Source organism: Hermetia illucens, chromosome 1 (assembly GCF_905115235.1).
Source record: "Hermetia illucens chromosome 1, iHerIll2.2.curated.20191125, whole genome shotgun sequence".
In the NCBI taxonomy this organism is placed as follows: domain Eukaryota; kingdom Metazoa; phylum Arthropoda; class Insecta; order Diptera; family Stratiomyidae; genus Hermetia; species Hermetia illucens.
In genome coordinates, this window is record NC_051849.1 from 142561137 (window position 1) to 142575239 (window position 14103).

At 39.9% G+C, this 14103-nt stretch overlaps 1 protein-coding gene across 1 annotated transcript; it reads right to left on the reverse strand.

Moving 5' to 3' along the window:
- Positions 1 to 679: 679 nt before the first annotated feature.
- LOC119646155 lies at positions 680 to 13903 on the reverse strand. The gene is made up of 3 exons (XM_038046529.1): positions 13663 to 13903; positions 7268 to 8871; positions 680 to 880 (listed from the first exon to the last, which is right to left on the reverse strand). Exons 1-3 carry the CDS (start codon positions 13901 to 13903, stop codon positions 680 to 682), a joined length of 2046 nt encoding a protein of 681 aa, XP_037902457.1.
- Between the last annotated feature and the right edge of the window lie 200 nt (positions 13904 to 14103).

Here is a 14103-nt window from a genome sequence, read left to right on the forward strand (position 1 = left end):
AAAAATATGTCTGATCAAATCGAATTCACTCATACATCAATTGAAAGAAAGGAAACGCTTTCTGGTGGCAGAACGGCGGTCTGGAAAAAGCTTCCAGTCATGACAAATGCAACCAAATTGCGAGAAATAACATAAACCCGGAGGAGGAAGGCCAAAAAGCAGCAAACTTTTTGTGAAACGACGAGCAGCGACTACCATCCTCACGCGATCAATAAAGTTCTTCTTTTTGGCAGTGAAGCCGAGAACACTTATCACCCCAAGTCTACGTTACGTTCCATGACGAAGAGACTCCGCCGAAGCACTATCTACAGTCTTTCTAATATCGGTACTAAATCTGACAATTTCTAAAAAATTCCAGAATATATTTCCATGTTCTAACAAACTACACCCTTTTAAATAATTATATGTGCAACATAAAAATTCTTCCTTCACAAAAAATCTTTATTTTAATTTAACCTTGTTTTGCAGAATCATGATGGGTTTAATGTGCTCTACAATGTTTATTCTAAAAGTACAAAAATAAACAAAAAAGCATAAAATTTAAAAACTTCTTAATAAATATATATATATATATATAGATATGTGCCGAAAAAGTCTTTGTTTTTAATGCAATTTTTTCAATGCAAAATATAGTTTAATAGGAAATAGGATCTCTTTCGCTAGATAAAACTCTTCCTAGTCAAGATGGCATTGAATCAATTAATGATTTTAGGAGATTGTCATCAATTTTCCACAATTTGTCCTCCAGAGTGACTTTCAAGTCTTTAACAGTCGCAATCTGACCTCCATTTTTGAAAACTTGGGTCAATAGTACACTGAATAAATGTTTGATTGGATTTAACTCTAGACTTTTAGTTGGCAACTCCAGTACGGGTATATTCTTGAATTTAAAAGGGTTGATGGTGACCTTTGCTTTATGAATGGCGGCATTTTCTTGGTGATAAGTTATCTCTATAAACTTTTTCACCATATTGTATAGGCACATTATCAAATAGTTCTACGAACATGTTGGCCTCCAAATTGCTCTCTCTCGGACGTCGTAAACCAGACCAATTCGTTCGGCTATCGACGGCCATCGAAATTAATTTTTTTTTCAACACTCAATATAACTTGAAGAAATTCCAGCCTCCAAGGGTAATGTCTTTCGCAAGTCGCAATCGGGCTCCTAAATGAATTGGTTTCAACATAGGTTTCACTATTGATGAAGCATATTGAACGTTTCAATTTTCATGCATTTCATTTCATTTGGCAAATTCTATTCCTGGTCACATTAAACTTAACGGTAGACGTCGAATAGCCCGCTTGTGCCGGTCAACAATCGACAACTTTCTGCCACTTCGCCACACACCATACGTATATGAATTTTCTAGAAACTTAGTAACATTATTTTGATGACGATTAAGTCTTCCTGCAATTTCACTAATTTCTCGACCATTCTCTCTTAACCCTCTGATCAATCCATGTTCCTTTTCTGATAGGTGCATAGCACGTATCATTCTAATAAAAAAATTAAAATTTAAGTAAAAATTTGTGAGAATTCGTGGTCTGTGAATCCTTTTACCAATAGCCAGTGACGCAATCTTGTGTTGAGTTTATGATCTACATGCGAAAGGGGGGTGCAGCATTTTTTTCAGAATATTATCATGTGGGGTATCAAATAAAAGCGCTCAATTAGTACTTTTTGAAACTGATCCCATATTTGATATCGGGTGAAACGTAGCACGTATATCAGCATAATTGAGAAATTTGATCGGAAACTATCCTTAAGTTCATGCTAGAAGTATTATACAAAATGGCAGTGGTATAATGGATAGCATACGGCCATGCTATTAACATAGTATGCTGGTCCCAAGCCCAGGTAAACGAGGAAGGTTTGAGGCAACGTACTCTGCACTATCCTCAGTAAAACAAAAATAAAGTGCTGAGATCAGGGAAAGAGATAAATAGAGTATAGTTGGAGTTATTCTACTATGCTAAATCCTACCTGATCTCTCTTGGTGACAGGCCCCGCGACAGGTCGACCAAGAAAATGCATACAATGTCGTTACAAACATGATGATCGGATTGCGTCACAAGCCTCAGAGAAATGCTCAGTCGACGCGGCAGGGCAGGCCCCGGTCCTGTCGAGCAATTGGCAAAGGTTCTTGACACATGGACGGCGTCAGGACGTAAGCAAATTAGTCTATACACAACGAACAAAACAAATACGTGTCTGCACGTTAAATGTTGGTATCCTAACTGGAAAGACCGAGGAACTCGCAAGAGCGCTTCGGGAAAGGCGCATTGATATCTGCGCTCTGCAAGAAACCCGATGGTCTGGTGCCAAAAGCTGCGACATTGAACGCGAACGCGGTAAAAATGGCTACAAACTTCTCTATTTCGGTAACCAACACACTTAATATGGTGTTGGCATTGCCATCTCAGAGGGTTTCCGTGATGCAATTAAAGAAGTCGAACGATTTGATGATCCCATTATATCAGCTGATCGCACTATTCACTTCTTCACCGCGAACGCACCGCAGAAAGGTCGACCTGATACCGAGAAAGATGCCTTCTGCCAACTTCTCGATGAAAAGACTTGTCACGTGCCTGCTGACGATTATATAATCATTGCCGGCGACCTTAATGGTCATGTGGGTGAAAAGGTACACGGTAAGAGGTGCCATGGGGGAAAGGGGTTCGGAGCGCGCAATGAGGGTGGCGAGCTTATAATCGATTTTGCGGACACCCATGACCTTGTACTTATGAATACATGGTTCATAAAACGATTGTCTCATCTTCCCACATTTTATAGTGGGAACAATAAAACGCAAATCGACTATATTCTCATAAGACGCCAACATTTTACCACTGTCACTGATTACAAAGTCATTCCCTATGAGACCATCGCACCTCAACATCGGCCGTAGGTTGCCGTCCTACGAATTAAGTCGCCGATAAAACAGGGTGAGGAACGCACTGGCACGCGGTGCATTAAATGGTGGCGATTTGGTGAGAAGAAAGAAGAAACGATTTCACTTCTACGATTGCCGATTAACTGATACATTAACTGAGATACTTGGCTTTGGAATGATGATGTGGAAATGAAGGTCCGTGAAAAGCAACGGCTCTACCACAAATTTCTCGACAATAAAACGCCTGTTAATTGGCAAATTTATAAGAATGCCAACCGGGAAGCAAAGAAAGCGGTCGCTGTCACCCGAGCGAATCATTTCAAAAATCTTTACGATAAATTGGACACTCGGGATGGCGAGAGAGATCTGTATCGACTTGCTAAAAGCCGTAATGAACGCACACAGGATAACGAACACTTCTGTTGTGTTAATGACAAGAACGGTACTTTGCTTACCAACCGTCGAGCCCCAACGGATAGATGGCAAGAATACGAGTAGATTTCAACTGAAGAATTTGCTCATCCTCCACTTCCACAATCAATGCAATTTGGAGCAGTTCCACCAGTCAGCGCAACTGAAGTCGAGGAGGCAATAAAACAAATAAAGTCGGGGAAGGCAACAGGACCTGATGACATCGTATCTGGACTCTGGAAAACCAAGAACTGGGAGTGAACACTGTGGCTCAGTGAATTCTTTAACCGGGTTATTCAGGAAGGAAGAACACCATCTGACCGGCAAGAAAGTACCACTGTTCCAATATGGAAAAAGAAAGGTAGTCCAGCAGAATGTTCAAATTACCGTCCGATCCGGTTAGTTTCCCATACCATAAAGATTTTTGAACGCATTCTTGACAACCGTATTCGCGAAATCGTTGAAATAACCGTGAATCAAGCCGGATTTGTCAAGAACTACGGAACTACTGACGCAATACACGCTGCGCGGTTACTCATGGAGAAACACCGTGAGAAGCATCGCTCTCTTTACGTTGCCTTTCTGGATCTAGAGAAAGCGTTTGACCGTGTACCACACGAACTCATCTGGTATGCTTTACGACAACACTTCGTGCCAGAAGAACTCGTACGCTGGGTTCAATTTCTCCACCACGATCCGAAAAGTAAAGTTCGAAGTATGGCGGGTGTATCAAAACCGCTTCGTGTCTCTGTTGGTGTTCATTAAGGAAGCGCCCTCTCACCACTCCTCTTTGTTCTTGTTATGGACATCGTCACACGAGACATTCAACCTCCAGCGCCTTACACATTGCTTTATGCAGATAATGTTTTCGTAGCATCTGATAGCAAAAATGATCTCGAGCAACTTGTCCAAAAATGGAATGATCGCCTCATGCAGGTCTGGTCTGGTCTCAGATTGAATTTAAACAAAACTGAATTTTTGACGACCGATCCTCATGAAACAGTCACAATCACTGTCAGCGGCAGTGATCTGCCCAGAGCTGAGCGATTTAAATACCTCGGGTCAACGCTATGAGCCAATGGAGAACTGCGTTATGAAATTGCTTCACGCATTAACACAACCTGGATGAAGTGGCGTTCTACAACTAGTGTTCTTTGTGATCGACGTATCAACGAACGTCTCAAATCTAAAATTTACCGCAATGTCGTCCGTCCAGTCGCTCCCTATGGTTGTGAGTGTTAGCCGACTATAAAAGACAATGAAGAGCGTCATACGGTAATGGAGACGAACATGTTACGTTGGACTAGTGGCGTGACACGTTTTGATCACATCCGAAATGAGGATATCCGCGATCGTTATGGGGTTGCACCGATCGTGGAAAAGTTGCGAGAGAGGCGTCTTTGATGGTATGGTCACGCAATTCGTGTCAACGAGAATTCACTTGCCAAGATTGGTCTGAACATCGAAGTCGATGGTAAACGACCAAAAGGCAGACCTAAGCAACGGTAGCTAGATACGCTGGATGGGGATTTGAAAGCTTCGAGATTGCACCCAGATCAGGGATTCGATAAAACCAAATGGCGAAACCGATCACGACGAGCCGACCCCGCTTGTGAACGGGACAAAGGCTGAAGAAGAAGAAGGAAAAAGAAGATACGGCATAATTTTGGAAGTTTCAATGAAATCGTACTATTACTAACAAAGTTATAGAAGGTAAAATTTTTACATTTTATCTGAATTTCGTGCATTTGTTTAAAATGTATGTGTATGACGTCATCATAATATATTAATTCGTCAATACCACAACAAAGTGAGTTCATATAAATGCGGGGTCGCAGGGAATCACTTCTTTTAAGTTTTTAACCATTTAGATTTAACCTTTTTTTAACCAATATAAATTACTGCTAATGAAGCTTTGGGGTAGTGCCTAATTCAGATAGATATATTTGTAAATTGACCCAGCGATATTCAATATACGTACGCATTCCGACTTGTTTCAGTATAATATTAAACAAACCGCTTGAAAAATAACGAATCTTGGGCTGTATACAGTGCGTTGCATCATTCTACATGGAATTTAAGGGGATCTCCATACATGCAAAGGGGGGGGGGTTTACATTTTTTTTTCATCAAATATAGTCATGTGGGGTATCAAATGAAAGGTATCGGTTAGTACTTTTCGAAGCGGGTTAGTTTTGGTATTTGTTGGAAACGTGGGGAGTGCGGGGAGTCGAAAGTGATCACTTCTTCAAGGGACCCATTCTTAGAAACTACCCAACCGAAAAATCTGAAAAATGTTGCCACTATATGTTGCCTAGGCTTCGAGATACCCTTCATATCGATATATGTTCAAATAAAGTTAATAATCATCATCATCATCAACCGGTATCCGCTCTAGGCCTGCCTTAATAAGGAACTCCAGACATCCCGGTTTTGCGTCGAGGTCCATCAATAATAGTATAATATAAAGTATAGTACTTTTTAGTAATTGGCTATAAAATCCCCCTAAAGTTCATCCTAGCACTACGGGCAACAACGTAGCAACGAGCATGATCCTACCAAGTTTGGAGGAAATCGCACTATTACTAACAAAGTTATAATAGGTTGTGATTTATTTTCAAATTCAAGGCTATAAATATCAATATCACCTTAAAGTGGATATCCCCACATAGTATATGGATATATTGCGTGCTGCCTGTCTGGATAGGTGAGCGGCTAGAGTACAAGGCTCTCATACGGAAGGTCGTGGTTCAAACCTCGCTGGTGGCAGTGGTATTTGTATTGTTATTTGACGTCAGATACCAGTCGACTCAGCTGTCATGGTAATAATCTCGGTCGAGCGCAATGCTGATCACATTACCTCTCATAGTGTACTGTAGTGTACCGTTATGGCCTTGAATGAAGTGCTCTAACACTCTGCAAGGCCCTGATCCAATATAGATGTTGTGGTAGCGATTATTATGATCATTACTAGCTGACCCGGCCACGCGTTGCTGTGGCTAAAGTTTTTGTTATATTACATTATAGTAAACAATCTAAGAGGAACAATAAGAGAACATCAGTCACGGAGTCCACTATGCTTTTTCGCACAGATGGAATTTGTAAAAAAATATGGTGATCTCCTTATTTGACTTTCTACTACTATAACCCTTTAGTACAATGAAATTATTTACGAACAAAGACGAAAATGTTGATGTTGGTATACAAATTCACTGGATTGAGATTTGAAGGGGAAGTACGTTGAACACAATTAATTAAAATGTTCTTACACTTGATATTAAGCAGAAATCAATAGGTACAAAATAAAAATTTATCAGATTTATTATTTCCATTTAATTTTATAACAAATATAAGTATATTACAGTATAATACAGTAAATAACATGTGACGCTTAAACTCATGAATGAGGTAGGCAAGGCAGACAGTCTTAAACTTTTAAACATTAATATCTATTTTTTTGAATTATAAATACTTTCAATTTCAATTTAATTTAACACCAATCGGTGCACAATGTTTTTTGTTAACCTGTCTTTAGCTAACACAAATAGATTCGACGGTTTCCCAACACGTGAACACGCAACATATAGTTGCCCATGAGAAAAACATAGATTTTCCAAATCTAAACCACAAATGGACATTGTTTGACCTTGAGATTTATTTATAGACATGGCGAAAGCTAAACGAATTGGAAACTGTAGCCTTTTGAAGGGTATGGTAGAATCTGATGGTATCATCGGAATACGTGGCAGCAGGACCACTTTTCCTTTAAACTTCCCAGCCAAAATGGTTGCTTCAAGAATGTTTCCGGTGATCTTTTTGATGACCAAACGCGTACCGTTACATAATTGAGGTGGATTCAAATTACGGAGGAGAATAATAGGGGAACCAATCTTTAATCGAAGATTATGTGGTGGCATTCCAGGGATATCTAATGAATTTAAAAATTCAATCGGAAAATTTACACTTTCATTTTCATCAACAACAGTATCGATTGATTTAAAAGACATCAGATCACCTGGTAACAACTGTTGTATCTGGAAGTTAATTTCGTCAACATCAACGTTTTTGGCTGCCAAAATCGCCCGTTGACTAAGCCATTCATGATTCAAATAATTATTCTGTATATCCGGGAGAATACTCTGAATCAATTCATTTTTATCCTGAACAACAGTGCAAAAATTGTCTGGTAGTTTAATGCATTGCGTATTTGGTTGCAGTTCTATTTTACCGTTCCCAATATCTAGTAGTTGTTCGGAAAATATTTGTGCTGATGGATCATTTTGCAATTGTACTCGCATATTTATGGTCAATCGAAGTGTTTCAACACTTCGCCATAAGAATGATTGTTTCAAACATGCATTAACCTCATCCGCGAAAGTAGAGCGAGGTATAACCGGTAAGGTCTGCCGGAAGTCACCAGACAAAAGTAAGATAGCACCACCGAAAAGTTTATTATTGCTGTTTAAATCTTGCATAGTTCTGTTTAATGCTTCAAGTGAATATTTGTGTGCCATTGTGCACTCATCCCAAATTATTATAGAACTCTTCCGCAACACTGCTGCTATTCCACTATTCTTTTTGATTTTACACATTGCATCTGGTTTATTATGAACGTCCAATGGCAGCTTGAAAGTTGAATGTGCTGTTCGCCCACCATCCAGTAAAGTAGCCGCAATGCCTGACGATGCTACTGCTAATGCGATTTTTTGTTGCGACCGTATTTTGGCAAGAATCAACGATATTAAAAATGTCTTACCGGTTCCGCCGGGTGCATCCAAGAAAAAAAAACCGCCTTGTTCAGCAGCAACAGCCAGCATAATCCGATCATAAATAATTTTTTGTTCTGCTGTCAGTAATGGTTCACTGTTCATGATAATTGTTGCTAAACTTCCATGGTCATATTGATTGTCTCGTTGTAAATCGGTATTGACTAAGTCGGTGGCTGGACGATTAGGTGATGGCATACCATAATGATTAAGTGGTAAATTTGAAATAAGAACACATAAATCCTCGATCAAGACCAATGCTTCATTGTACATCTCTGGTGTATAATCTATGTTTTGGCATTGATTTGTTTGTTTAATTCGGTGCAAGATGTCTTCTGTCATACAATTTTTATATTTTTCCCACAAAGTTTGTGCTTGCGAGGGATAACATGTCGTCAAAATAATTGCAAACAACTGACGAATGTTATTCGGTGTTGATGTCAACGCAGCATCAGCAAGCGTTAAGTCCCAATGGTTATAGTCTTCTAGCAATTGCAGTTCACGACATGCATCCTGGTATGTATTGAATACTCGACCATTAACTGTTCGTAAAAATTCAAAAGACGTTGGTCCGGGAACATTCACCAATAACAAACGTAAATAGAAGCACTCACGTTGCTTTGGATGTACCGTGTAAAGTCTCCCCAATGTTTTAGCTTTGAATATGCCTGTAATAGAAGGATGTGGTTTTCCTTGTTTCCGTGGCTCCCATTTTTTACTGGATTTGTTCCATGTGAAATAACGTGGAACATCACCAAACACCAATGTCTTCGCGAATTGGCCAAAAACATCAGACTCAACTTGAATTATACGGTATTTCGTTCACTACAAAATAAATTTAATTAATTTTATAGCGTCAACAACACGTGGTAATTATGCTGTTAAAATGTAGCTTATATGACACGATCGTAGATTTACCATAGCAGCGCCATCTATTTATTACTTACTCAACCCAATCGAAAGGTATCGACATCTGTTAGAATCATTTGGAGTTAACAGATAATTGTGACTGTCAAATAATAACAGACAAATAATTAGCAATAAATTAAAATTGCGACTATAATTTGAGATTTAAACTATCCTATCTCTCAAGTTGGATCGAACTGCACATGGTGTGCGAATTTTATTATAATCGGTTAAGTGGTTTAGGAGTCCATTGAGGACAAACATTGTGACACGAGATTTATATATATTAAGATTACGTGCTACGTACTAATGGGACAGATGCACCCTCAAATGTCTTCATAAAAGAAGTAAACAAAACCTTTCATACCTGAAGCATCCAGCTTCCGGTTTTCCGACTTTTGTCGAATAATCAGCGAAATGAAATGTTTTGGCTGCGTGACTCGACCACGGTATTTAGCCTTTTTAAGTATTTTCTTGATGGTATCCACACAAATTTGCTTATTGAACTTCTGCTTGATTTCCACTGTTATCGCCCCTGCAGTTCGTCGAAGATTTTTTTCAACATTGTTAGAATACTACGCCGTTCTCCCCAGGGCAACATTGACGGACGACCAGAACGGCAAGCTGTTGGATGGATGAATGTTGTCTTTTGATTACTACCGCAATTTTCGTGCCTCATTCCATAATTTAATAATTATTTTTCTCTCTTTCTTTTCCTTTATTTGCCATTTCAATAAAAACACTTATTCCACAATATAAACTTTATATAAACATTCTAATCACGTGCATAAATGAAAACTTATTTGTAACAGATCCAACACAATTGTGTGAATTCGTCTGCGTCTGTCCGTTTGTCTGTCAGTCACATCTGATTTACTCGGGAACTGTTGAACCGATTGTCACGAAATTTGGTGAGAATATGTGGTCTGTGTGGTCCTTTACATGCAGCGTATGACGCCATTGTGTGTTGAGTTTGAACGGGGGCTCCTCATACTTGCGAAAGGGGCTGTAAATTTTTTTTTCACAGAATATGGTCATATGGGATATCAAATGAAAGGGCTCGATTAGTACTTTTCGAAACTGATCTTAATTCTGAAACCGAAAAATCTGAACAAAAATCACAGTGATGTAACTATATAAAATCTAGACAGATACATTCCATTTTGTCGTCAGCATAGGCGAGAATATAGGACATAATTCTGAAAAGTTTGAAGGCAATCCGACTGTCATTAACAAAGTTAGAGGAGGTTAAAGTTTCCCATTTCAGGTCAATTTATGGCACCCTAAGAAGTGTATGACATCATCATCATATAAAGTGAAGTTATATGAACGGCGGGGTTCATGGGGACGTTTTAGTTTTCCTTTTTTGGCTTTTTTTTAGTTATTTTCATATCACTGTCAATTACTCGAGGTAGACATATGTATGTATGGGTATGTGCTAGTAAAGCCTGCGGGTAGTAACCAATAAAAGAGACATGTGCGTACCTGGTTTACAGCGGTTATTAATTTACGTACATAACGTATATATGTATACTTTTATGCACGGACTAAAGTAGAAATACGTGAAGATGCGTCAGATCAATTTAGATGCGCGCATATATATTATGTGCATCGTCATTCGGTAGTAGACAGTGTGTCTGTTCATTAGGATGAACACAGTATTTATATAGCTAATATAGTTTTTCAGATAAGATGAACACTAAACCTTTATACCCGAAGCGCTCAGCTTCCGATATCCCTGCTTGTTTAATATTAAAAGCTAAATGACATGAGGTAAGTGTATGAAATTTATTCCATTCCGATATCGGCTTAAATAGACTTACTAATAGTATATTACCAGCTTTTAGAAATTGACTGAAAATCCGCCTTTTTTATCCTAGGAGTACTAAACATTGCACCAGCATAAAGGACAGTATCTAAGTTGCATGGAAATTCGGCTATTAACGGCAAAGTTATAACAGTTCAAACTTATAAATTTTGCGGAAATTTGCCGCATCCTAAACCATGTAAATAGGATGCTGAAGTCATAACTAACGAGAATAATTGACATTAGAGTGTAATACTAAAGTCCCATATATGAAGCCGTTACTTCTCCTCAGCCCTTTTTAAGGCTTCGTGTAAAACAAAATGTGCGGACTTAAAGTGAGATAGAATTCGTTTTCGCAATCGATAGAGCAAAGCAAATTATTAGTGTAAATGACTATTGAAATATGGTGCGCAATTGAATTTTCAATTATTATACAAGTGTAACTGCCATGCACTTAACGTTACTCACAAAACTTTCATAGCTGAAGCACCCAGCTTCCGACATCCCTCCTGATAATATTGAACTTCTAGTGTAAAGTGTATGAAGTTGGCTATTATTAGTTCCGCACGTTTCAGATCAAATGATTTGCGTGAATGGCTCTTTACAAAATAGTTCCCAATTGAATTGCTAAATATATACAGGTGGAACTGTCATCCACACAAAGTTCCTCACATAAGGATACACAAAACCTTTTATATGTGAAACGCCCAGTTTCCGGTTTCTTGACTTGTTTTCTGATTGTGGATTGCATGCCCTTCAAATAGAAGTTACTTTAAAGACAACTAAGGACTAATTTTCGAACTCACACATGGGCTATTGTAAATGTTCAGGTTCAAAAAGACAATGGGAAAGAAAAACAATTTGGAGAGCGGAAACTGGGCGCACTGAAGTTCGGGGACTCGGGTCTGATCGGCCTAATTAGGCCATGGAGCATTCACCTACTGCATCGCGGTCAGCAAACCAAAGTAAATATAGGGTTCCCGGGTGCCACCACTATGAAGGTTCTTCTTGGCCACTTGGTTTCTTCGTCATCCTCACCGCCAATCTGACCACCAGATAGACAGGCAGAAAAAACCTTAAATAAATCAATGGGTTTTCGCATTTTAAAGCTGTATGTTGATGAAAAGAATTAAAGTTTAAGTCAAGAAAACACGGCCGGAAAGTTAGCGTATACCCTGGTTGGCTCAAGGAAGGAAAGTTTTATAAGGGATCTCCCTTTCCTTTCCTTTTAGCTGAGTCCCGTGATTCATTTGATTATCGTTCGTAAGGGCCGTTATATATGCAGCTCGTGGACATAGTTGGCCTCCGGTCCGGAAAACCAAATGATTTTTTTTGTTCTGGATATGACAAATGAATTCTTATATGCACAGAGTGTTGGACTTCCGCAACGGTACGCAATCAAACTGCTAACTAAACACCTCTCCGTCGTCAGAGAACTAGCCTGAAACCGTTTGACACATTATTTCGGGCTAGCCCTTCTGCTTCCCATCTTTGGGAGTTTTCAAGTCAGGAAATTCTTAGTTTAAGGAACCCTCCGCTATCCGACACTTCCACCAGTCGAGCTTATCTTCTTTACAAGAAGAGTAACCTGAACATAATGCGCGAGACCATCTTTCAGTGCGTTGTTCCCCACCCAATTGCAGAATCCACAGTTGGGGTATCGTGCCTTCCCAATCGTTTATAGGGTAAGACTGAAGACCTTTATGCTAGCTTGGAAGCTAAGTAAGGAAATAGTTATTCTCACCATGCTTTCGATTCAGTCATGAACCTAAGTTGATGATGAGCGACACAGTCCGTCTGCCTCTTGAGTCGTTTTGCCAAGAAAGCTGCTACTCATTTACTATGCATTGTTGTTCTTCACGAGTAACCATCTCCATTAAAACTTCTCCCTTGCTCTTATACATGGCTTTATGTTTCTTAGGGCAAAGGGATCACTGCTGCGATCACCATCACAATCGGTACTGAGACAGTGCTATACGCAGAGGTTCGTCGTAAAGCTCCCCGTCTTTGCACTTAAGCAAGACATCCAACATTCTCGTACCGTAGAGCAGTGAACATCGTCTGTCCGATGTAGGACCCTAAATATTTGCTATAAACGAGTTCCAGCTGCAGTCTTGTTTGCTGCAACCTTGATTTGCCCTGAAAAGCGGACCTTGATGTCGAGCGTCAATCCAAGGCAGTTAACCGTTGGTTTTTACTTTATTATCAACGGCATTTCTGACATAGCCCGTTATAAGGAACATTATCCATCGAAAACGGCTGCTGCGTACCTGAACTTAATGAACTACAATCTCTTTGATAGGATACCTACTCTGAAACTGAACTGTCTTTGAGATAAGTCTTCCGCAGAACGTATGGCTTTAGCGAGTATACTCTTCAGAAGCTTTCCCAGCACTTTTAAGTCTGTACCAAGCATGCAGGATGGATGGTATGCAGACGGATGCTGAGGGTCTTTTTTCCATTTGCTAATCAGCACGAGTCTCTCGCCCTGCGGGAAGGAAATATGCCCCTTTTCAGCCAAGCGTTGAATGCGCGTAGAAATCAATCTGGGCGTTGGTGGAACACCAGTTTATACACCACGCACGGGATACAATCCAGTTCTGGCGGCCCTTGGTTTCTGAAGGACCGGACTGCTTCTTCCTGCTTTCAAGGTGAAAAGTGGGCAATTCTCGGCACCTTCCACGCTGTTATCATCAACCCGTAAATGATGTATCAGGAATAATGCCGGTACAATACGGTCCATGTGTTCGGCATTAAGTGAAAAGAGTTTCTGTAGAATCCTGATTTTTCGGGTAAACGGTTTTTAACCAAGTCTAAATGGATTCGCGCTCATTTTGTTGACGTGGTCTTGTCAGCAGCAGAGTTTTCTTTTATTTACCTCGTTGTGGATTCTTGTTTTCGCTGACCTGTACTGTAATAGTTGTGCATGCTCCTCTCGGTCGTTTGCATGTTGTGCCAAATGGTGGAGCCTTTAAGACTCCTTCCGCAACCAGCCAATTTCCACCATTCACCAATATATTGAAGATCCATAACTGACCGAGCTGGGGAATGTTCGCTTTGTACTGGAAGACCGTTTTAGACCCAGGGCTTAAAACTATGAGCCCGGTTTTCGCCGCCATTTCGGGGATCTATTTCCCTGTACAGTTTTGGAAAGCATGCCCCATTCAAGTCCCCGGCATTGAAAACATCCCAACCAGAATTCGCCCCCCCATCATGGTCAAGACAGTCTCGTTCAGAATATCAAGCCTGCGACATCCGACATTGTCTCGCTCAATATTGAATTCTAAATTCTCGATAGATGAGATGCTTCTCTCTGTCT